Source organism: Trichomonas vaginalis, chromosome V, assembly GCF_026262505.1.
Source record: "Trichomonas vaginalis G3 chromosome V, whole genome shotgun sequence".
Classification (NCBI taxonomy): Eukaryota; Parabasalia; order Trichomonadida; family Trichomonadidae; genus Trichomonas; species Trichomonas vaginalis.
Window position 1 is genome coordinate 2,691,320 of NC_067207.1, and position 22,644 is coordinate 2,713,963.

General features: G+C 31.7%; 9 protein-coding genes and 2 pseudogenes across 11 annotated transcripts, besides 2 other annotated features; 3 read left to right on the plus strand and 8 right to left on the minus strand.

Moving 5' to 3' along the window:
* Positions 1-14,197: part of a mobile genetic element that runs on past the window's edge.
* Positions 1,140-1,810, minus strand: TVAGG3_0267610 (annotated as a pseudogene). Its single transcript has one exon. A coding segment is annotated over exon 1 (671 nt).
* Positions 2,301-2,742, minus strand: TVAGG3_0267620 (uncharacterized protein; the record flags this gene model as incomplete). The annotated part of the gene is made up of 1 exon (XM_051228476.1): positions 2,301-2,742. A coding segment is annotated over one exon (442 nt), but the record flags the coding sequence as incomplete, so codon positions are not given.
* TVAGG3_0267630 (uncharacterized protein) lies at positions 2,783-3,232 on the minus strand (the record flags this gene model as incomplete). The annotated part of the gene is made up of 1 exon (XM_051228477.1): positions 2,783-3,232. The coding sequence occupies one exon, from the start codon at positions 3,230-3,232 to the stop codon at positions 2,783-2,785; it is 450 nt and encodes a 149-aa protein (XP_051098207.1).
* On the plus strand, positions 5,344-5,559 carry TVAGG3_0267640 (uncharacterized protein; the record flags this gene model as incomplete). Its single annotated transcript, XM_001315035.1, has 1 exon — positions 5,344-5,559. The coding sequence occupies one exon, from the start codon at positions 5,344-5,346 to the stop codon at positions 5,557-5,559; it is 216 nt and encodes a 71-aa protein (XP_001315070.1).
* TVAGG3_0267650 lies at positions 6,708-7,972 on the minus strand (annotated as a pseudogene). Its single transcript has one exon. A coding segment is annotated over exon 1 (1,265 nt).
* On the minus strand, positions 10,044-10,851 carry TVAGG3_0267660 (protein of unknown function, DUF4106 family; the record flags this gene model as incomplete). Its single annotated transcript, XM_051228478.1, has 1 exon — positions 10,044-10,851. A coding segment is annotated over one exon (808 nt), but the record flags the coding sequence as incomplete, so codon positions are not given.
* TVAGG3_0267670 (uncharacterized protein) lies at positions 12,668-12,988 on the plus strand (the record flags this gene model as incomplete). Its single annotated transcript, XM_001315032.1, has 1 exon — positions 12,668-12,988. The coding sequence occupies one exon, from the start codon at positions 12,668-12,670 to the stop codon at positions 12,986-12,988; it is 321 nt and encodes a 106-aa protein (XP_001315067.1).
* Positions 13,383-13,563: a terminal%2Cinverted (terminal inverted repeat of Maverick-1B transposon ID:TVAGG3_0267550).
* TVAGG3_0267680 (uncharacterized protein) lies at positions 13,564-13,998 on the minus strand (the record flags this gene model as incomplete). The annotated part of the gene is made up of 1 exon (XM_001315031.1): positions 13,564-13,998. One exon carries the CDS (start codon positions 13,996-13,998, stop codon positions 13,564-13,566), a length of 435 nt encoding a protein of 144 aa, XP_001315066.1.
* Positions 14,198-14,259: 62 nt separating the features above from the next.
* Positions 14,260-14,721, minus strand: TVAGG3_0267690 (uncharacterized protein; the record flags this gene model as incomplete). Its single annotated transcript, XM_001315030.1, has 1 exon — positions 14,260-14,721. The coding sequence occupies one exon, from the start codon at positions 14,719-14,721 to the stop codon at positions 14,260-14,262; it is 462 nt and encodes a 153-aa protein (XP_001315065.1).
* A 3,516-nt stretch (positions 14,722-18,237) lies between these two features.
* On the plus strand, positions 18,238-19,647 carry TVAGG3_0267700 (uncharacterized protein; the record flags this gene model as incomplete). Its single annotated transcript, XM_001315029.1, has 1 exon — positions 18,275-19,582. One exon carries the CDS (start codon positions 18,275-18,277, stop codon positions 19,580-19,582), a length of 1,308 nt encoding a protein of 435 aa, XP_001315064.1.
* A 174-nt stretch (positions 19,648-19,821) lies between these two features.
* Positions 19,822-22,417, minus strand: TVAGG3_0267710 (regulation of choline O-acetyltransferase protein; the record flags this gene model as incomplete). The annotated part of the gene is made up of 1 exon (XM_001315028.2): positions 20,168-22,357. One exon carries the CDS (start codon positions 22,355-22,357, stop codon positions 20,168-20,170), a length of 2,190 nt encoding a protein of 729 aa, XP_001315063.1.
* Between the last annotated feature and the right edge of the window lie 227 nt (positions 22,418-22,644).

The following is a 22,644-nucleotide window of genomic DNA, read 5'->3' on the forward strand; positions in this document are numbered from 1 at the left end:
AAATCACAATCAAATAGGTCAGTTATTCTAAATTTAATATTTGATAAATCTTTTGAATGAAGAATAAATGAATTCCCGGATAATTGAAATGGATATGATAAAGAAAATGTGTTTAAGTTGATGGATAAAATGTTTTGTATTGATGGGTAAGAGTTAGGGTCTAATGTTTGATGTGAAAATCTCATTGGGGTATTAACTTTATCACATTTGATTAAAATGAAATTGGAACCAGTGTCAGAATACAAAACATCCCCAACATCTTTTTCAAAATTTAATATCCCCAACAATGAACGAAGATGAGGAGTACAAAATTTAATTTTCAGCGGAAATTTAATAAGGTTATTTATTTCATCAAGTTCAAAAAGTTTATCAGGTTTTGATTTAAAATTTTCTTCATACCATACGATAAATGATTCATTTAAATAACTTAAAATCGTGTTAATATCCCATTTCGCTATCACATTATTTATATACATATCATACGTTTTTTCATGGTCATCTTTAATAAATGATATATAATCTGAAGGGTCTAAAAGAATGGGATTAAATTTACCACTCACAGAAACGAGAGTAACATTATAAATTCCGCTAACTGTTAAATTTAATTCACAGTTATTATTCGAAATAATATTGATAATTGACATTTTTTTTACGATTAAAAATATGGTAAAGCGTTATTTTCCAGTGATAAATAAAACTAGAATAAGATTACCTCAAGAATTCATAAATTCAACGAATAAGAAATTCATTCATGTTATAAATTTTAGTGTTTTCAGAAAATATGAGTCAGTGTCATATTCATCAACAGGTTATATTTCACTTCATTCAAATTTAGTTCAATCAAACCCATATAATGACCATTTCATAAGATTTTCAGATGGTATTAAAAATGTAATTGATAGATTAAAATATGAACAGATTGACAATATCGAATTTTTGGAATTTTGGTTTAAATATCCCAATGGAAAAAAGATTGAAGTTAAAGATAAAGCTGATACTATAACAAAAACAATTACAATGACCGATCCGGATAGTGGGGAACAAAAAGAAATAAAACAAACGATAGAAACTGGTGAAAGGTCAATTATTATTGATTATGATTCAAAGGATTATTATTCGATAATGTTAATGCTTGAATATTAAATAGCCTTAACAAAGAATTTTTCAAGTGATATTTTATATTCATCAACTATTTTATTATAAATATCATTATATGTTAAATGAAGTTCAGTTGTTGTTCCGTTCTTTGATATCTTAATTGTGCTAATATCCTTTATAGGATTTATTTTTGCAACTGTTCCGCAGCATGAAACCTCATCATCTATGAAAAATTGAATCTTAACGTCTGAATCTTGAACATCACAAAGAATGGCGATAATGTGAATTAATGATTCATAAGGTAAAATAATTAAACCGGATTGGTCAATTAAATTTATTATTGAATCATAATTATTAATTATTATATCACGGTAAATTTTCATTAATTCAGAATTAATGTCTATTTTATATGGGTTCTCGATGTTTGATGAAAGAGGTGGGGGGTATGTTGGATAAGTGGGAATTTCAACAGGTTCTTTACCAGGTTCAGATAAAATGATTGGGTCTCCATTCTCATGGTTTTCTTCATTCTCCTCATTCTTCGGTAAGTCACGAGTTAATAAATTTGGTTGAGTTGCTGACCTTGTTAATTCGGGCTAACATTAACTTTAACATTTTGAATAATTCGTGATTTATCATCATTTACGTTATAACCAACCGTAATCTCTGCTTTTGCGTTAGTGTTCTTTTGACTAGTGAAACGTCTTCTCATTTATATTCGAATAAAAAAATATATTTAAACTTTTATTTTGCTGGAAGTTTTGAATCTATTATTCCCTGTATTTGTTCTTGAAGTTGATTTTTAGCTGGTTCATTGTAATTAATAGACCTAATATATTCATTAATTGCATTCTTATAATCATCTGATTTCTCAAATTTTCTTTTATCTGATTCCTTAACTAAATCATAAGTTAAACCTCGTTGCTGATATAATGGTTTCTTAATTAAATCTTTGAATGCTTGAGATAAAGCACCTGATGCAATTCTTGCTACTATATTTGGTTGGAATTGCTGTTTAAGTTCATCTTTAACATTTGCGAAAACTGGATCGAATAAAGCAACTTTAAAGAATTTCTTGGCTGAAATTTCAGGTCTAATATTTGCATATTGACCATCAAACTGGTTAGAATATCGTGGTAATCCATCCGGTCCCTCTTCAATAGCATTTAATTCTTCATTGAAATAAGAATATGGATTATAACGGTATGAATTAATTGGACCATTTTCACCTTCTCCAATGTATTGTTTAACAGCTTTTCCATTTTCATCAAATTGCATAGGATAACGTTCATTATATGCTTTACGTTTAGGATAATCAGATATAGTTAATTTATAACCATTTATGACTTTAATATTACCTTGACCATCAGTAACGAAAACTTCATTTATACCATCAGGTTTTCCATTTGGACCCGTAATGTCTGCTTCGTGTGCTTCCCAATTTGGACCTTGACGTTTGGCATATGCTTGAGCTTCTGGTAATGTTAAAACGTTTCTCATTTGTTTAACATCTTTTTGAAGACCAGCAACAATATGAACTAATTCTTTCATTCCATCAGGAACTTTCATAGTTCTATTATATGCACCCCTTTTGTTTGTCCCTTGTTTTAATGGAACCTGTAGAAGATTTGCTATTTCTGTCATGTTTAATTATAAATAAAAAATAAAAATTAATTATAAAAAGTTAATCAAATTTAACACCTCCTTTATTTAAATCAACTATTATTTTTCCATGTTCACCTAATTGCTGATATTGTGTGTAAAGTTCATTAATGCTCATTGGTAAATTCACTTGATAAAGCATAACGTTCAACTGTTGACGACTAAACCCACTGAAAATGAAAAGTGTTGATAGATTTGATTTAATGTTTGTGCTTAATGCTTTGAAATATTGAACAGCCATAAAGAATGAACACTGAATGTGTCGACATTGAGTTAATAACTGATTAAAATATGATTTCTCATTTGTTATTAGTTTTGATTTCACTGCATCATCTAGAAAAATGAGTGAATGCAAAAATTCTCTATCAAAATTTGAAATAGAAAGTGTTTCAAATAATTCATCCCGTTGTTTATCAATAATTTTATCCTCTAATCCTTGCTTCTTGATTGTATTATATAATTCTTTATACATTAAAAAGTTTTTTAAATAATCTTCTGCTTCTTCTTGTGATAAATAAATAATTGGAATTTTGATTAAATGCTTTAAAGATTCAAATGTATCATCTGAAGGTGAACCTGAACGGTTGATATAAATTAACACATGTGAATAGGGGGAAGTGTTAGCAATAATGATAATTTGTTTTAATATCGTTAATGTTTTACCTTTATTCTGTTTACCAATTGCTGCAGTGATTGAATTTAAGTAACATTCAGAATATGGAATTTTCATTAATTTTTCCTTAGATAGAGCATTTCTATTATCACTCAATGTTCATTAATCATATCATCTACGTATGTATTATATACTCCTGCTAATTCTTCATAAGGGGTGGATGAATTTAAATCCATTTAATCAAAAATAAATTTATAATTTTAAACATTTCTATTCATCAATATTTCATCATATGAACTTCTATACTGTGGTGGTGTACCTGTTGGATGATATTTCAAACCTTCGTCCGGTGTCCATGTCCAATATGTAGTCCTAGTAAACCAAACCTGAGGAGGATTTGTCACCTTTGAACAGTAAGTGTCATTTTCACCCTGAATGATTGGATAAGCTTTCACTTGTACTGTAACTTGTGAGTTGAAAGTTTCTAATCCATCAAAGAATATACCCGCTCCATCACGTTGAACTGGAATAATGCATAAGAATGAAGTTTGGTCTTTCCATGTTCTAGCTAATGGCGCGCCATCATCATCATTCAGTGGTCTAGTTAATGAGTCCTCGTATTCTTCCGTGCATTCATTCACTCCATCTAAATCAGAAGCTTGAAGCATACGTGTAAAGAATATGTCGCCCACTGTGGTCATCGCTTGATCGGGGAAGTTTCTGGAATCTATAGTGACCTGAAGACCTCGAAGCATTGGATTTTCTAAAACCGTTCTTTGCATTGCATTCTTCGGAAATGTTAACACAACATCTGTAACATTATGAAGAACGTATGAGAAATCTGAGCTAATACCTTCAGGAGTGATGCAACCTCCATTTAGTGAACGAACGTCAATATGTTGAGCTGGAATCATGAATGGATCTTCCTTACTGAATAAACGTGGTATTGCTTTAACTGATTCTTCAATTAAACCGTATCCTGGTGTAATGCATTTATCCTCTAAAACTTCCATCTTTGTGCATGAAATAATAACGTCATCAACTGTTGCGTCAGCAGATGTAGCGACTAAGCTTGTAATTAATTTGGCAGGAAGTCCGATTTGTTGGAATTTGCGATCATATTTATAAACATGATTCATAATCTTTTCATAATTTTCATCAGTTATCTTTTCATAAACGTAATTTTGTAAATCAGCAACTCTTAACGGGTCAACCTGACAAAATACTAAAGTATCCCTGAAAACATAATATTTAAGAATGATATCACCAAATGATTTAGGATAATCATCGAACGCCTGAAATGCTAACAAATCATTTACCGGAATAATCATATCAAAAGTGACATCAACTTCTTCATTTGCTTTCTTGAAAACTTCTGAAGGGTCAATATATTTACCACATACTGAGTTATCATATTTTTGAACATTATTATATAACGAATGAACAAACTTTTTAACTTTCCTTTCTGATTTTGGTTTATATGTTGCAAATGCGAAAGATTCACGGGCGCAATCCATCTGAAGATAACCAGCATCACCTCTTTCGGTTTCTACTTCTAATTGTTTAAAGTTTTGATTTGATGATTTGTAACCAACGAATAAACGCATACATTTAAAAGCGGCATCACATGTGAAAGCTTTATTTGAAACTAGAGTTGCTTTAACTTTGCGTTTAATATATGTGTCACCTAATTGGTTCACATCATGAGCTGGATTTGTAATTCTTAAATGAGTTTGTTTATCATCAAAATATGGAGCATCAGAGTCATAGCATGAACTTTCAAGTTCTCTATAATATCTTCTACCGTCATTCTTTGCGAATATTTCATTTATCTTTTCGAATGAATGAAACACATTTCCATTAATCGGTTTAGTGTTTGGCACTAAATAGTTAGTCGTCATTTATTAATAAATAAAAAATCAAAATTAAAAGATGAAAATGAATTTTTAATTTTAATGAAATAATCAACTATGGCTGCGGGTATATTTAAGAAACTGTGGGATAGAGTAAAAAGAGGGGCGAGTAAAGTTTGGGAAACATTGAAGAAGGGAGCAAATTGGATATTTAAGAATAAAGAAGCAATTAGTGACATTGCTGAATCAATAACACCAAAAGCTGCCCCAATAAGAGAAGTTTTAAATAAAGGAGAAAAAGTTTATCAAAGACTACAACCGATACTAAGATAAAAATAATTTTAAAATAATTTATTTTTCCACTATCCACCCCCTATTTTATTAAGTATTCCTTCAGCAATTCCACCAACTGCGTTACCTGCTTGTGCTCCCATCACCGGATTACCTGCTTTAGTACCTAATACTCCACCTATGATAGTTCCTGCCGTTTTCGCTACTGGTGCCAAAAAGTTTGCAACGGGTTTAATAATCTTTTTATAAACCCAACCCACAGCTTTCTTAATTCCATCCCATAATTTTTTAAAGAATCCTGCCGCCATTTCTGATTTAATATTAATTAAAAAATATATTTCATCACTTATATTCTAATTTTTATTTAATGATAAATGAAACCGATTTTAAAAATAAATGAAACAGAGGAGGAAGAAATAAATGAAAGTGAAAATGTTCAACAAAAAATAAACGTTGTTAAACCAATTACTGAAATAAAAATTTTTTCATCTGTTGAAGAATTTAATGACTATTATGCTAATAATAAAAAATTATTTGAAGAATTGACAACGTGTAAATTGAATAAAATGTTTAAAGTTGATGGATTCAAAATTTCAAAAATAAAGGGGGTGGTTAGTTTGAAATCTATTCCTCAATCAAGAATCACCTCATTAATGAAAATTGATGATTTAACAAAAAGAATAGAAGAGATTGAAGAAAGAATGAATCAAATAATTGATTTCATAAATTCAAATAATCATTAGTTTCTAATTTCTTTTACTCGTTTATGAGGTCTTTGATTATGACTTCATTGATTCCATTCAGGATTTAAACAATGTTTAATTAATCGCGGAATATCTGACATCATCTATATATATAGCTTCTTTTATAAAAGATAAAATAAATTATTTTAAAGTTTATTTTTTAAAAAAAAATTATTTTTATTTCATTATGTATGGGCTGAGTGTAAATGTCTTACAATTTTGAAAATTTTTTAAATCTTGATTTATTCAAAAACGTAAGAATAAAAACCGTAAGAATCATACATTTTTTACTTCATATGTTAAAAAAAATGATACAAAATCGCTCGATATTGTATGAATTCTTACGTTTACAAAAAAAGTCACAAAACCCGTCATATCCTACTACTTTTCTACGAGATTTTTCATATTCAGCTAATAATGCTATCAAAATCAAATAACAATAAAAAGTTATTTTGTACATAATGTATGAATTCTTACGTTCCCGTCGTTATGTGGTTTTATATCTCTAACCATCATCAACGCAGCCATAACCGGAGGGTTTGTTGCTATCTGTTCGAAAATCCGTCCGTTATGTACGGTATATCTAAATAATTTCTTTGTGTTTGTTAAAACATTTGAAACAAGTCTTTTAAAACCATCTACAAAATTTCCTGTTTCACCTAATGTTCTTGCAGCATTTACAAGCTCACCCATTCCCGCTTTTGACCCCAAAAACGTCCATATTGCATTTATTTCACTCTGTATAGTTGTCCATTCAGCGAAACTAACACCCGCATTCGCTAAGCTGAAAATGAAATTCAGTGGATCGAACTTAATTCCACCTTCTTTTTCAATTTCAACGAACTCACTAACATGAGATTTTAAATATTCTTTCGTTAAAATTGTTTTCCCCGATGTTATGTCATTAACGAAACTATCACCGTCAAAAGTTAACGAATTCAATTTCGTCGTTGATGCTTTTGTTTCATACACCGCTTTATCGATAGTTTTTGACTCACCTTCTTTAGAAGCATATGAAACATTAATGAATGAATTATATGTATTCATGAATGAGTTAAAATCAATGATTTTCATTAATGACGCCTTTAATGATTCATTTACTGTTGAATCCCTTAAAGCAATTAATGAACTGTCATTTATGAAAGGTACACTGCAAACCGTCAGTTTGGATCAAATGCTGTAGTTGGTGCAGGAATATTAATGATATAAGTCATTAAATCATTAAGTGACGTAAATAATGTTGTCGTTTTTGATTTAATTTCTTTAGCATCTGTTATATATGGTAATTTCATTTCTGTAGTTTCTGAATTAAAGATATTCGCTAAAATGTTTTGTAAACTGTTTTGAACAGCTGTGTAAACCGTTGAATCCGGAACTCTTACGATTTCACCGTCCTTAATAAAAGGCATTGCACATGGTGTAGTGCTTGGGTCAAATCTTTTTGGGTTATGATTCAACATATATTCTAATGCTTCATAAACAGACCTATATACGGTTGTATTATCTTTTTCAATAATTTCACCGTCCTTTATAAATGGCATAGTACATGGAGTTAAAATAGGGTCAAACTTTTCATAGTCCTTCCATGTTATGTATTTCTCAGTATTTCCATCAGTGATAACAATATATTTGTCAGTAAGTGTGAGAGAGTATTGACCAAAATATAAACGTTTAGCTCTGTCAGCTTCATACGCATATGCAGCTATACTCATATTTTAATGAGAATAAAATGTTGTTCTATTTGCAAAGTACAGACCCAAACGAATACGGGACAGTAAAGCTACAAACAAACTTAGGTCTACAGAATGAGGCGCTTGCATTCAGAATGGTTGACTTCAATACTATCGCTTCATTCGTTATAACAGATGAAACAGATTTCATGGAGATTGAAATAGATGGAAAGAAGCACGAAATAAGATTTCACAATAATGTAGAATATAAGATGGAAACATTAGCTGGAGTGTTAAATGCTCTCATAAATACTACAATAAACAAGGATAACGAAAAACTTAATGAATGTTAAACTTATTGCAGGAGTTTTGAAGTTCAGTTATGCGAAGGAGTTTAAGATAACACGAATGAGTCATAGAGTACAACTTCTTTTGGGAGCATACCATATGACATTTCCTTTGAAAAGTGTTGACAAAACGATTGAGATGAAATCTGTTCCATACGTATGTTATTGTAATTGTTTATACATTGAGTCTAAAATAGCTTAATGTCACAGGCATTTCAGGAGTTAATAGTAAAGGTTCAGTAGAATATAAATCCTTCTGTTATGCAGTCAATTCAATGTTCATTCCAACGTTCCTGTCATAGCAACTCATTTAGGTAAATGGGTTCGCATATAGTCCTCATAATTTGAAAGACATGCAATTCAGACTTGTTGACTTTCAAGGAGAGCCTGTAGAACTGAAGGCACCAGTGCGAATGACTGTTGAAGTTGACTTTTTAGAAAATATTAAATGCAACAGCTTACAAGAGAACTCAGAGCTAAAAATATAAAGTATGAATGCTATGTATTAGGTCATGAACTTTGGTTGTTGCTGTTTGATGAAACAAATGAATTAGTTATGTCAGTCAAGAGAACATAAAAATATTGTGTTAGTGAAAACTGCACCAAGTCAATAAGATTAGGTTTGCATTATGAAGATGAGTTCGATACTGTTGAAGAAGTTTTGGATAGATATTACAAATTGCTTTAATTTACTAAAACATATTTCAAGCAAAGTTTATATTCTGTTGAAAGTTTTGTATACTCGTTCGAATATTTATACTTAAACTCAACTCCTGTAGTTCCTGGTGTTTCAATGATGCGGATGTTACCTATTTTCATGAAAGGTGGAGTTTGACCGCAGCATTCGATTTCAGGGTCGAGATAGTCAATGACACATTGTTTCCCTGTTATTCGTGAGATAACATTTTCAAGGTCCTCCTTTGTTAGAATTATTTGGTTCTTGCTTATAAGATTTGTCAAAGCTTCTTATCGTCTTTGAGTAAAATTGTTTGATATAACTGAAGAAGGTAATGGTCTACGTTATCTGAAGGATTTGTTTGAACATTTGTGTAAGGGTTGTCGTTGGCTTCTCTTGAAAGAATTTGGTCCAGTGGTGGATACTCTAACTTAACATCTGATGTAGCGTTAGCGTTTGAAGCTGAGTTTAAATTCACCGACTTAAGTTCTGGTTCTGGTTCTTTCAAACACTCTGAACTATAGTTCTTTATGACAATATGTTTGTCGTTCGTGAGTCAACATTTGATGTTGGTTCAATTGGAACATTAACGGCACCAGCTAAGATGGATTTGCTTCTCATTTCATATAGAATAAAAACCTTTTATATGTATGAAATGAACAATATACTCGACAAGGGTTTGAATGCAAAGCTAACGAATGAAAATATTGTTGAATTCACTGAGACAGGTGCTGTGTATAAAGATGTAGAACTACTGAACAAAAGAGCTAAGGGAAGAAGCAGGAACATGAACAAAGGTGGAAGCCTATAAAAATTTATGTCAATGATGGCTCAGGAGGTTCAAACATAAAGTATGCAGAAAGTTATAGAGTTTATGCTCTCAAAGGTGAAAAGCCTTCATTTAAGAACAGCTATTCTAACGCATATCCTCAAAAGCTAACGGATGGAGAAGTGGATGATATGAATGACAGCAAAAATATTAACAGAAATGGCGACAGAGATGCATGGAATTTGTTTACCATCAGTCAATTGAAGGTTAAACTTTAAAACAATGTTGGTCGTTCCCATGGAATATTTTTGACTTTAATGGTATTAGTCATGATATGAATCTCAAGGTATGAACGAGGAGAGATGAGAGACTTATATGCTTCCCAAATTTCTTCAAAAGGTAATGTTATACCTGACTGTTTCCAAATGAGTTCAATATCATAGCGTGAGAAACCTTGAAAGATAACGAAGTCAGTTATGAGACGTTTTATGTTTAAAGCTAAAAACCTCCATGTTTGCATAAGTATTGCTACAGTTAAATGGTAATGTCTGACTTTAGTAATGATGTTAGCTAATGGTGAGTCTGGTTTTGACACTAAACCTTTTCCGGCGAAGTCGTCGCAAACGAGCAGAGTGTTTGATGGATATTTTTTGAAGGGGTATTTTGAAAGTTTTGACAGAATGTAGTTTGTAAGTCGTTTCATATCGTAAACTCCTGAGTATTGACGTAAGTGGTGTTTGTCAATAATTCTTTCCATCTCCTCAGAAGTCTTTTGCATTCCTGACTGTATAAATTCAACGATGGCATAATATTTTCTCTTACGTCGAATGTAACGTTGAAGAAATTCAATGAGTTCACTGTCTGGAACTTTAACGACAGAGGCTTGAACTTTTGACATAAATGTTTTCGCTGTTGAGTCCATAGAGTCTGAAGTTGCTGATATAATGATTTGGTCATAATATGAGTCATTTCCTAAACGCTCTGTTATGAGTATATGACGAATGAGGTTAAATGTCTTACCTGAACCCATCTTTCCACAATAGAAATAAACACCATTTGAACAGAACTCATAGTCCTTACTGAAAGGAAGAATGAGAGAAGAGTTGAGCTTGTCTGTAGTTTCATTCATGTCTTCATCTACGTCATGTATTAAATGCTTCATTTTATCTCCATTAAAAATGCAAGTCAGAAATATTCAGAACATAGCACCGAGTCTAACTGACAAGAGTATAAAGATATACTATGAACACGTTATGATGAAACCAACCAAAATTCAAGAAAGTCAGTATACTTATGAATATCCAAGACACTGGGTAGAGTATGTAGGAGGTGAGAAAGCTATTGAAATCAGACAGGTTCGAAGTATTCCAGCAGGAAGAACAATATTATTGAAGAACTTTAATGTTTTGAGGTATAATGATGAAACAAAGAAGCAAGATAGTTTTCCTGTTGCTGTGTATGTGAACTTAGATACAGGAGATGACATGAAAGTTTTTAATACAAAGCTTCAAACGGTAGTGAGAGAACAACTGACTGCGGAAGGACATCCATTACCTTCAGAAGTTACCATAGCATATAATTTTGAAACAAACTCAATAGATTTTAAAGTCGTCTCTGCAAAGAAGTCAGGTTTTACATTTAATGAAGCAGATGTATATTCGAATGAAAACTTCAAAGCTATTGCATGGTTAGATAATGACGATTGCTTTAAGAAAATCTTTAAATTCAGTGACTCAACGATGTCAATAGATGACCTTCGTGGAATGTTACCATCGACGTTTACAGTTGAAGGTTCAGCAGGATTGCTTACAAGATTGTCAATTGGTGGCATTTGGTCTCGTGAGAACATTGTTATAAAATCCAGTATAAGTGAATTTGCTGAAGAATCTATATTATGTCTTTCAAACTATATGTATTCGCCGCCAAAGCATTATAGTATAACAAACTTTGTCAGTAAGTTTAACATAAGACTTGTCGAACCTTCTTCAATGAAAGATGTTGTGCTACCTAAAGATGGAAAGGATGGACTCATTATTGAGATGATTTTAATAGCATATTAAATGAGCTTGTTCTTGAAGGTCATTCATGATGAAATAACTGTTGTAGAAGATGTTAGCAATTGTTCAGACATTTTATTGAGAATAGATGAGATAAGAAAGAAGTTAGATAGACCGCAAAGCGATGAGGGCGAAGCCTGTGAGAACGCTTATGTTTCATTGACTTTCTCCAGTAACGAGAACTTTTATGAGATAATATTGAAGAGAGATGATTTTAATATGGTGTAAATGGTAGATTGGGCAGCTTTAGGCGCAATGGGAACAAAAGCATTAGCATTTGGAGCAAAAGCACTTGGAGCTTATGACGCAGTAAATAAAATGAGTGGAGGAAGGGTTTTGAAGACATTAGATGCAAATAAAGGGAAGATTGGAGGCTGGGTTGCAAAGAAGTTAAGATTAAATAAAATAGGGCTCATAAATAAAGCATCCAATTTGGTTGCGACTGAGTCAGAAAATGCTTTAGGAAAGGACGATGAGTTTGCAAAACACGCAAAAGACTTTAATGACCAGATGAAAGGTGAAACAATGCATTTAAATAGAGTCGATGGAACTAAAGAAAATGTTTCTTCTCCACTAGTAGTTCTTCCATACGGACCTTATGGAATGTATGGAAACCCTTACGAAAGACCATTTGACCCATTGACTGGTGGAAGTAACTGGTATCATTACGGCCGAAGAAGAAAGACAGTCAAGTTGGAGACAGACGTGAAGAAAGCAACTAAAAAGAAACCAAGGAAGAGAGTTATAAAGCAATGAATTCAACAGGGTGAAAAAAGAGGTGAGATCTCACCACTTCACCTAAATATATTTTTGGGCTATGTTTTCATACGTGTGAGGGTGGTGATATCATTAATTTTTAAGTTTATTTTTTATTTTATTTTTATATAAATGACGAAAACTATTGAGATAACAAACTACAACGGTCATGAGTTCAAGAATTTGTTCTTCGTTCCTCGTGAAAATACATTCTATCAGATACGAGGGAGAAAGGGTAAAGTTAGTTTGAGCGTTTATGACTACAAGCATAATGGAAAGTTTATACAAGCATACGATACAAACGGTAAGCGTGTTTCATTAGCTTTGTCAAAACTTACTAACATTTATTTTGACAGTGATTTTGACCTATATGAAGAAGAAAGTGAGTCAGAAGATTATGAGCTGTTATGTGAAGCACAGCAATGGGAGGAGTTGCAATACTTTTGTAAGTGAGAACGTTTATTTTTTACAGTAGTGAAGTCGTTTGTGAAAACGTTAGTGAGGTGAAATGGTTGGCGGCTTTGTAAATATTTAAGGTTAAGTTAGTGTTGTCGTTTGTGTTGTAAAATATACGTTAATGGTTTTGTAAAGTGTCAAATTCACATATCAGGGGTAAGGAGGCGCGCAGTGCCTCCGTACCCTTGATATGTTTACTAACTGATGGAACTAAAGAAAATGTTTCTTCTCCACCAGCGGTTTATCCATACGGACCTTATGGAATGTATGGAAACCCTTATGAACGACCATTTCACCCATTGACTGGTGGAAGTAATTGGTATCATTACGGCCGAAGAAGAAAGACAGTCAAGTTGGAGACAGACGTGAAGAAAGCAACTAAAAAGAAACCAAGGAAGAGAGTTATAAAGCAATGAATTCAACAGGGTGAAAAAACAGGTGAAAAAAGAGGTGAAATCTCACCACTTCACCTAAATTTATTTTGTGCTATGTTTTCATACGTGTGAGGGTGGTGATATCATTAATTTTTAAGTTTATTTTTTTATAAATGACAGAACAAAAATATAACATTTCTACTCAACAGGAATGAGACCCTTACTGACTATGTATTCGTTTAATGCTTGATGAAAACAATGGTACATATTATCGTATGGGTATACACAACGTCTGTTTCCATCGTCGTCGTATATGTAGAGCTCAAATCCAGTCCAACCTTCTTTTGTACAATATGTAGCTTTATTTAAGTATGCATTTATGTAGATAAGGCAATTTTCTTCATCGCTCCAGAAATAATTTTTGTTCTTTGTTGAAATAGTTTTCGTTCCTCTGCGACCATAAGGAATGTATGCAATGAACTTTGCGCCATAAGGGATTGTAATATATTCAGGGTTTCTTTCATCGTCAATGGGTCTGTCTTTGTTAAAATGCATGTTTCTCAGTTTTACTTGAGTTTTGAATAGTTCACGGAAACGTTCTGGGAAAGAGTCATAGTAAATGTAGTCGGACATGTCTTTGTAATGAAATTAAAAATTTAAAAAAATAAAAATAAGGTTATTTTTATTTAGTGAGGACGGTAGTGAAGTCGTTAGTGAAGTGGTTAGTGAAGTCGTTAGTGAAGTCGTTTATGTGTCAGATGGTTTTGTAAATATTTAAGGTTAAGTTGGTGTTATGGTTGTGTTGTAAAATATACGTTACCGGTTTCGTAAAGTGTCAAAACCGCTAAGTGGTGTACGGAGGCGCGCAGTGCCACAGTACGCAACTTAGTCTTACTAACTGATAACACACGTTAATTTATCTGCAAACGGAGGGTACTTAAATAATGGGGTATAATCATCTAATAATATTTCGCTTAAACTCAAGGATTCATCACCATTTGTTTCATCTTCATCTTGATCATCAGAATCATCTTCATTGTCATTGAGAGTTTCAAGATCTGCCTTTTCTGCTTCTTGTTCTAATTCGTCTGCAGTTCCATCTTGTATTTTTCTTTGTTCATTGATTTTTTTCATTTGCAGAGATCTTTGATAGCTTAGAGCACGGTTTTTGGAAGCTGCAATCATTGATTTAATAGTATTCTCTTGTAATAGTTTTGATTGATTGGGACTTGTTTGATAATCTGCGATATTATTATAAATAACACCAGGAAGTTTTTCTTTAATAAGCTTTTCAAGCTTCTTAAATGTGGCAATATCTACACATGATAAATTAATTTCTATCTTCTCACTGTTCATAATGATTTGTGGGAAAATGATTAAGTGGCCGAACACTTAAAGCATTTCTTTTTCGTTTTATATCAAAACAGATTTAGATAGCTTAAAACAATATAGTTTACGCATAAATACATCTTGATAATTAAAAAAAAAGATTAATGCATTCAAACTTAAAAAAAAGATATATTCGGATCAATTTCAATATTATTGATTTTTTAATGTAAAAACTATGTCTACATAGATCTCAAACAATTTTATTAGATACTCTTTTTCCCAATTTTTTTCAAAATCTCTTTTTACATATCAAAAATTGTATTTTTCAATTTCATTTTTATTTTTTCCATATTTTTTTTGGAATTTGGATATGCGTCCAAAGTAGTTATGTCATTAGAAAAATATTAGATATCTGAAGAGAAAATGATAACTTAGAGAGTTTTAAAGATTTTATTTTCGAATACAAATATAGACCTCAGAGGAATACATTCTAAATAAATTTGTATCTGAGGGTGAATAAATAAGAACAAAATTTAAAGGGTTAGCATAAATAATGTAGAAATTAAGATTGGAATTTAAATTTAATACAAAATTAAAGGGAATGAATTTGCGATTAGTAGGGTATGGCAAATGGATTGGGAAACATTGGTTACACATGAAAATTATCAGATGTAAGAATTTGGTGCAGATATTTTAAAAATGAGATCTGAGTGCTTAAACATTAAAAGTAGATCTTATCAAAAAGATCTGAGGAAGTAGATCTTAGCAACAAGATCTGAGGAAGTAGATCTTAGCAACAAGATCTGAGGAAGTAGATTTGAGAGTCGAGAGTTTGGATCTTAGCAACAAGATCTGAGGAAGTAGATCTTAGCAACAAGATCTGAGGAAGTAGATTTGAGAGTCGAGAGTTTGGATCTTAGCAACAAGATCTGAGGAAGTAGATCTTAGCAACAAGATCTGAGGAAGTAGATCTTAGCAACAAGATCTGAGGAAGTAGATCTTAGCAACAAGATCTGAGGAAGTAGATTTGAGAGTCGAGAGTTTGGATCTTAGCAACAAGATCTGAGGAAGTAGATCTTAGCAACAAGATCTGAGGAAGTAGATTTGAGAGTCGAGAGTTTGGATCTTAGCAACAAGATCTGAGGAAGTAGATTTGAGAGTCGAGAGTTTGGATCTTAGCAACTAGATCTGAGAGTTTTATCATTTCCGGCATATTGGGCCGAAAAGGAGTGATCCGCGTAAGTATGAAAAAAAGTGAATTTTGTTGTATGGTGTTTTTTATTATATCCGTTTCTCTCACAATTTTCAATAAATATTATTGTTCAAACGGAAATATAAATAAACAATTCAAAAATAAAAATGTAAATGTAAATTGAAAATGTATTATAAACATGCTAAAAAGCGTATATTTTAAACTTAAAGGAAAAATGAAATTCGTAAAAATGAGCATGATGTTTGATAAGGGAGTTTCATTTTTTTTTTCAAAAAAATTAAGGAACTTAAATTGAGATTATCAGGCTATGTAGTGGTATTTTTACGATCTGACTGCAGAAATCGAATCAGCGAGACCCGAAGATTCATATTCCGCTGGAAAAATAGGGTTTCGAGGCGTAGATAGGGATAAAAAGATGCTTTAAGAAGATCTCAGTAGAAATATGGTTTATAAGAGGATATAGGTCAGGATATAAGATTATGAAAATTGAAGAAGTGAATTATCAAGATGTATTTATGAGTAAACTATATTGTTTTAAGCTATCTAAATCTGTTTTGATATAAATTAAAGCGTATACTTATGCAAAATGCGAAATTTAAATTAATACTTTTTTTGCTATTTGGACACAAAGCTAACAATCCATCCAATAGATGACGTATACCTAGCGAGATGAAGCATTTTAACATGAAAGACAAAAATCTGATTACTTGTGTTGAAAGTTTCTGTATTTCGTCTTCTTCCAAACACAGCGTTCAGATGCAGAAGAAAATGCAGCCGTAATGACGCAAAAAGACACTAAAATAAATTGGAGAATTTCTGTAAAGTTTTTACTGAGCTTTGTTATTGAACCCGAATTTGTTGCTGAGTGACAGGATATTAAATCTACGACATTCATGAGTAATTGTTATCAATTTGTCAATAAATTATGTTGAAGATGGTTTAAATGTCTTCGAAGGCATGAAAATAGATCCTAAATCTGTTTGAGTTAATAAAAGAGAACAAATGTTGAAAGAGTTGTCATATTGCCTACAAAATTTTCAAACATTTGCATTGAGACAATGTGAAAAAATGATGTCCAAAATGCCTTTACTAAAATATTTTTAATTTGAATCATAACAAGGAAAAACAATAATGGCAGAATAAGAAAAAAAAACAAAGATGTTATGATTTGAACAGTTGCCTTTTAGATTCAAAAAGAGCATAGCGTTCCCAACCACTACACTACCTTCCTTTCCGATAAAAAGCTGAATAATTAGTATTTAATGAATTCTCCAGCTTGGGGATTTGCGGCTTTTCCAAAATCTGTTATGATAGTTCTATATAGCAATTGATATATAATATGTTTTTTATAATCAAATAATTTTTTAGTCCAGATGAATTTTTTAAAATTTCAAAGTCTTTCCATTCTACTAACGCTCTTCACATCCATATTCTTTACCATATATGTAATATAACGCCTTATTTTAATTCCCATGTTTACGATTTATTTGTCGAAAAACTGTCTTGCCCATTAACATCTCGGAAAAATTTTCGACTTTTTGAATGGCCGTTTTCAAGATCTCAAAAACTGTGGGATATTTTTTACAAAGCTAATCGATATTTATTTACCACATATATGTACTATACAATGCACCTGGTTTCATCGAATTTTTACCGTCAGTTTTCTCGTGAGACTACCTTTCACTTTTTATTTGAATTTTAAATTTCTTAAATAAATAAATGCAAAGGAGGTCTATAAGCTTTGGTCTAATATTATGGTTTTGAAAATTTTGAATTGAATCAAAATTATTGAAAAAGATAAATGAGGTGTCAAAAATGGAAAATCAGCAAATAATGTATAAAAATAAATCGAATAAAAATATAACAAATTTCGAGCCATAGTATAACTGTCAAAATTCTATCCATTGTGATATAAAATTATTATACTTAACAAGGAAGTGAATAAAAACAATTTATATTTTATCTGCCATACCTTTCAAATTTCACTATTCATTTTTCCGTGTAAACCTTTTAATTTCTCTCAATTATCAATTCACATGATACATTTTTGAAAAAGTAAGTATAAAAAATCAGATACATAATGTCCTTTTTTGCATAATATTCATATATTTGTTCTTGCTGAGTCTGTGCATGAGCGAAAACTCGATTTTAATTTGAGAACGAGTAGTTCGGAAATCATTCAGTTTCATTCTAGAAGCTGGTCGTTCTAAGCTATTATTTGGGAACTACTTCTTCTGCTATAAGGATATTTAACCCCTTTTGCACTAATTTATAAGGTTCTTGTTAAGGTTCGAGCTGGACCAAATAAATCTATCGTCCCGATTCTCACCATCTTTTAGTGGTGTCACTTTTTGGAAAATACAAAAAATGAATTTACAGCAACTATCATTATCAGAAGCGATCACTAATGAGTCATTGGAGATAAATAGTGAAACTGTCAACCCCAGAACCATTAGAAAGTACAAATCTGCAAATTTCGAAACTCAATCAATTTCAAATTCTGATCGATTGATATTTTACCTTGCTCTTATCTTGGCATTGGTTAGTTCGGCCAATATATTTCGAACAAAGTATTGCATTGAAAAAGTTTTCGATGTAAATTCATTCGCTCAACTAGAAAGCGTAAATTTACTTACATTTGCAGATCTTGATATTACTTATGATGTATTTTCCGTTTATCTTACAATAATTCGTAATGGTTTATATTTACAACACAATGATATTTTAATTCATAACCTGACAATCAGTTTCGATGAATTAACGACAACCCCTAACGATTTATTGCATGAAGCATTCGAAACTCGAGCTTATTTTCCATTAAACAGCAAAATATCCCGACCAATTTTTTTAATGCGAGGATATGATCAGCACATTTCTAGGATTCTATTTCAAGATTTCATTACAGCTGATTGGCGAGGAGTCACGCAAATCGAAATGAAAATTTTCGGATATGTCGGAATTATTAGTCAAATGAAATGGATTACTTTCGGAATAGCTGTTGGAGCCATTCTATCAATAATAGAGAATTACTACGAAGCTAAAAATGACAAAAATCTATTATTTTCTAATTACGAATATTTCCTCATTGGAGGTATTATTTTAGCATTGAACCCTCTTAGGCTTATATCAAGTGACTTTGATGTATTACAAATTTACATTGTTTGCTCACTTCTTTTCAAATTTATCTTCAAAACATTTCAACTTATTTATATCTTTAGGCTATCTTTCCACCAAACAGAGAATCCGAAGATTATTATGTTTGTCGTTGTTTCGTTGTGTACATTGATGGAACTTCTTACAAATAACCAAGCAAACATAAAATACGTTAGATTTGACATAAATCCGACACATTTCAGTACTATTTCTGCTGCTTGTGATGTCGTATATATGACATTGTTAATAGCTTTTGTTTTGAAAGGTCAAATTAACCCATTTAATGTTTCATCATTAGTTTTGTTTATTATTATGTTTATTTTGATTGGATTTATATCTATATTTGCAAAACTTTCGTATTTATTCCTTCCTTGGCAATTTAACTTTTTCGGGAATTATATTTTGACTAATTTTGAGTTGTTATTCGCACTTTTCTTGGCTACACTTCCTCCCTTCAAACGAGATGTTAGAAGTGTAATTGGAGCTATCAAATCATCGAATTTTGATCAAAATGAACAATAATCACAGTTTTTTGTAATATTGTTTGGTATTTTTCATAATGTTTGTATAGATATATATTGTTTGATTAGAATAAACTAATTTTACTTTGATATATTTATTTATAATTTTATTAACTGGCTGCCATACTTTTTGTATTTACACATAAGTTATAACATATTTGCTGATGAAGTTTATTTGAAAGAAATCCAACAATGATTAAAAAAATTTGAAGAAAGAGATATTTAAAAGAGATTGATTTACATCATTTAGCAAGTGACATTCATCTATTTTAAGCAAGAAACTGATATTTTGGGTCCACCTTATTCCTTCGTGCATCATTAAACGGTAAGTTTGAAGTGGTTTAATATCTTATTTCTGGTTACTTTAAAATTACTATAAAAAGGAAAGGAAAATCAAAAAAACTACACTCATAATTGCAGAATAAGATGTGAGTATATCTTAGAAATGTATCAATTTCATATGCGTGTCATATTGTTGTAGTATTTACTCATTATATTTACGTTTGAATCACTAATCGATTTAATTTATAATATAATTTAAAAAAAAACCTGAAAGTATCGTTTTTAGGCAAAGGTGATAAAAGTTTTATAATATTAAGGAGTCGTTGAAATCAGTTGGTTTGGCTTCTTCCTCTTGCTTTGCCTTTTCTTCATTTTCGCTTGATGGGTTATCGACGCTTGTTCCTTCAGAAATTTCATCTAAGTTTTCTCCGGGTTCAGGTCCATGAGAGATCATTTCTGCAACAGGAGGCTGCTCTTGTTTCTGGTCATCGACCTTCTGGTAATCTCTTGTCTTATCCATCTGCTGGAGGAAGAGGATCTGTTGCAATCTCTCGTTTGTCTTTCCTGATTGTCCTGGAGTCAAATTGCCGCGCTGTCCTGGTTCATCGAGTGGATTTCTTGGGATCATAGAAGTTGCTCTTGAAGTTCTTTCTGTCTTATGTTGTTGAAGTGGTTCCTTGATTTCTTTGCCACCAGTCTCTGCGACTGTTTGCGATCTCTTCGTGGCCTTGACCTTTGCGATGATTGCCTTGAATCTTCTCATATCTTCTTCCCGTTGTTTCTTCTTGATCCAGCGGAAAATGAAGACAAATGCGACGATTGCGACAATTAAGATTATGACAAAGGTAACGGCGACACCAATGGCGATTTTCTTCTTGAGAGCAGCTTCCGCTTGGGAATTATCAATTTCATAGCTCCTTAAAAGTGGATCTCCTGTGAAATATGAGTCTGTGAGATTAATTGTTCTGCAGAAGCGGCCTGGGTCAACACATTTTATTGTTATTGTTTCTTTAGTTACTTCATCTTTAATATTTACTGATTCATTAAATGCTCTGCATGTGAATTTATGATTTTGGTTAAAGTAATAAGTATAATTTGAATATTTCTCAAAATCGCAAACAACTTTATTGCATTGATAAACTTTTCCTATATTTAGTTTGTTAGTGCCAGGATGAATAAATTGGCCTGGAGGGCAGTTCAATGTTGGATTTGCATCATGAATTGTCTTGAGAAGAAGTGGCATGAATTTCATCTCCTGGTATGCTCCCATGTAGTTTCTTGGTTTTGGATTGTAATATTTGTTCTTTGTACTATTTTTCTTGAAATAATAAACCTTGTCGGTTAAATAAAATGTTTCGGTACCTGTTTTGTTTGGATCTAAATTAGTTAAATTGACTTTGTAGGAAAATGGAAGTACTTTGGTAGTTCCGGCAAATGTGAAATCAAATCCAACTTGGTAATCGGAAGCAACATCAGTTTGTTGGTCAGGTCCCATGCCACCACCCATAGCAATGGTAAGTGCTTCTATACCTGAAGCATTGACATTTGCAAAGTAGTCAGATGGGAAAAATTCCTCTGGAACGTTAATTGCCCAATCAGTATGGTTCAGTGTATCATAAGAATATGTATTCAGCCAGATATTTGGTTGACCAAGCCTGTAATTAACTTTGTAGAATCCTGTATCGTTTAACATCGCAATGGTTACATCAGTAACACGACCGATTTGAATTTGTGGGTTATATGTAGCAGCTGTCATGATGTCTGTATGGTAAATAAGCGATTCTGGATGAGAAAATCCATAAGATGGATTGCTATCAAGTTCGATACCTGCTGGGCATACTTTGTTATCATCACCTGTAAATGGATTAGGTCCAAAATGGTTATATGCAACCATATGTGCACCTGGAGTTACTAAAAATGTGAAGTTCTTGCCTAATTTTGTAAAATTGCAGAATAAATTGTCAGACGAATAATTTTTGCCAGTGGTTGGATCTTTGAAAGATTGATACATAGATGCTGAAATACCTAAAATATGGAAGACAGCGTGCTTGACAAGATTAATCTGGAACTCTTTTGGATAAGAGTTAATAGAAGGGAGAGTAAGACGGCCTTGTATTGGACGGCCCTCCATATCTTGCTTTAAAATTACTGGAACTACAGAAGCCGCTAATCCAGCTTCAAAGCTTGAGTTTGGGGCATTTTCTAATGTAATATGGAGATTTATACTTTCATTTGATTTTCCTGTAATCTTGGTGCCATCAGAATAATTTCCAACAAGATCGAAAGGTTTATTATCTTTACATTGAAGGAAATCACGAGTAAAGTTCTTAACAGTATCTAAAACAGAACTTTCTACATTAGATAATGTAAATCTGTCAGTCTTAAAATCAATTTTTAGGGGTACATAACCCGAATTTTCACCATCTAGTGATTGTCTGTAATTTGGAACTGTTTCTTGAACTACCTGAATGTTCTTTTGAGCTTCATCGTGCATGCATTGAATTGGATGTGTATGTGTTTTAAGAAAAAGGGAGAAAAGCATACTATAATTGAGTGAAAAAAATTATTGATCGATAAATTTTACATAAAATAATAAAATATAAAAATCTTAGCTAATTAATAAAACAATTATGAATAAAACTCAGAATTTTTTTAATAATATGAATAAAACTCAGAATTTTTGAAACAATTATTTTTATAATTAAAAAATATGATACGTATGTAATTTGGAAGATTTCAGAGATAAAAAGCAAATATTTTTTTCAGACTCTAATTGAATTT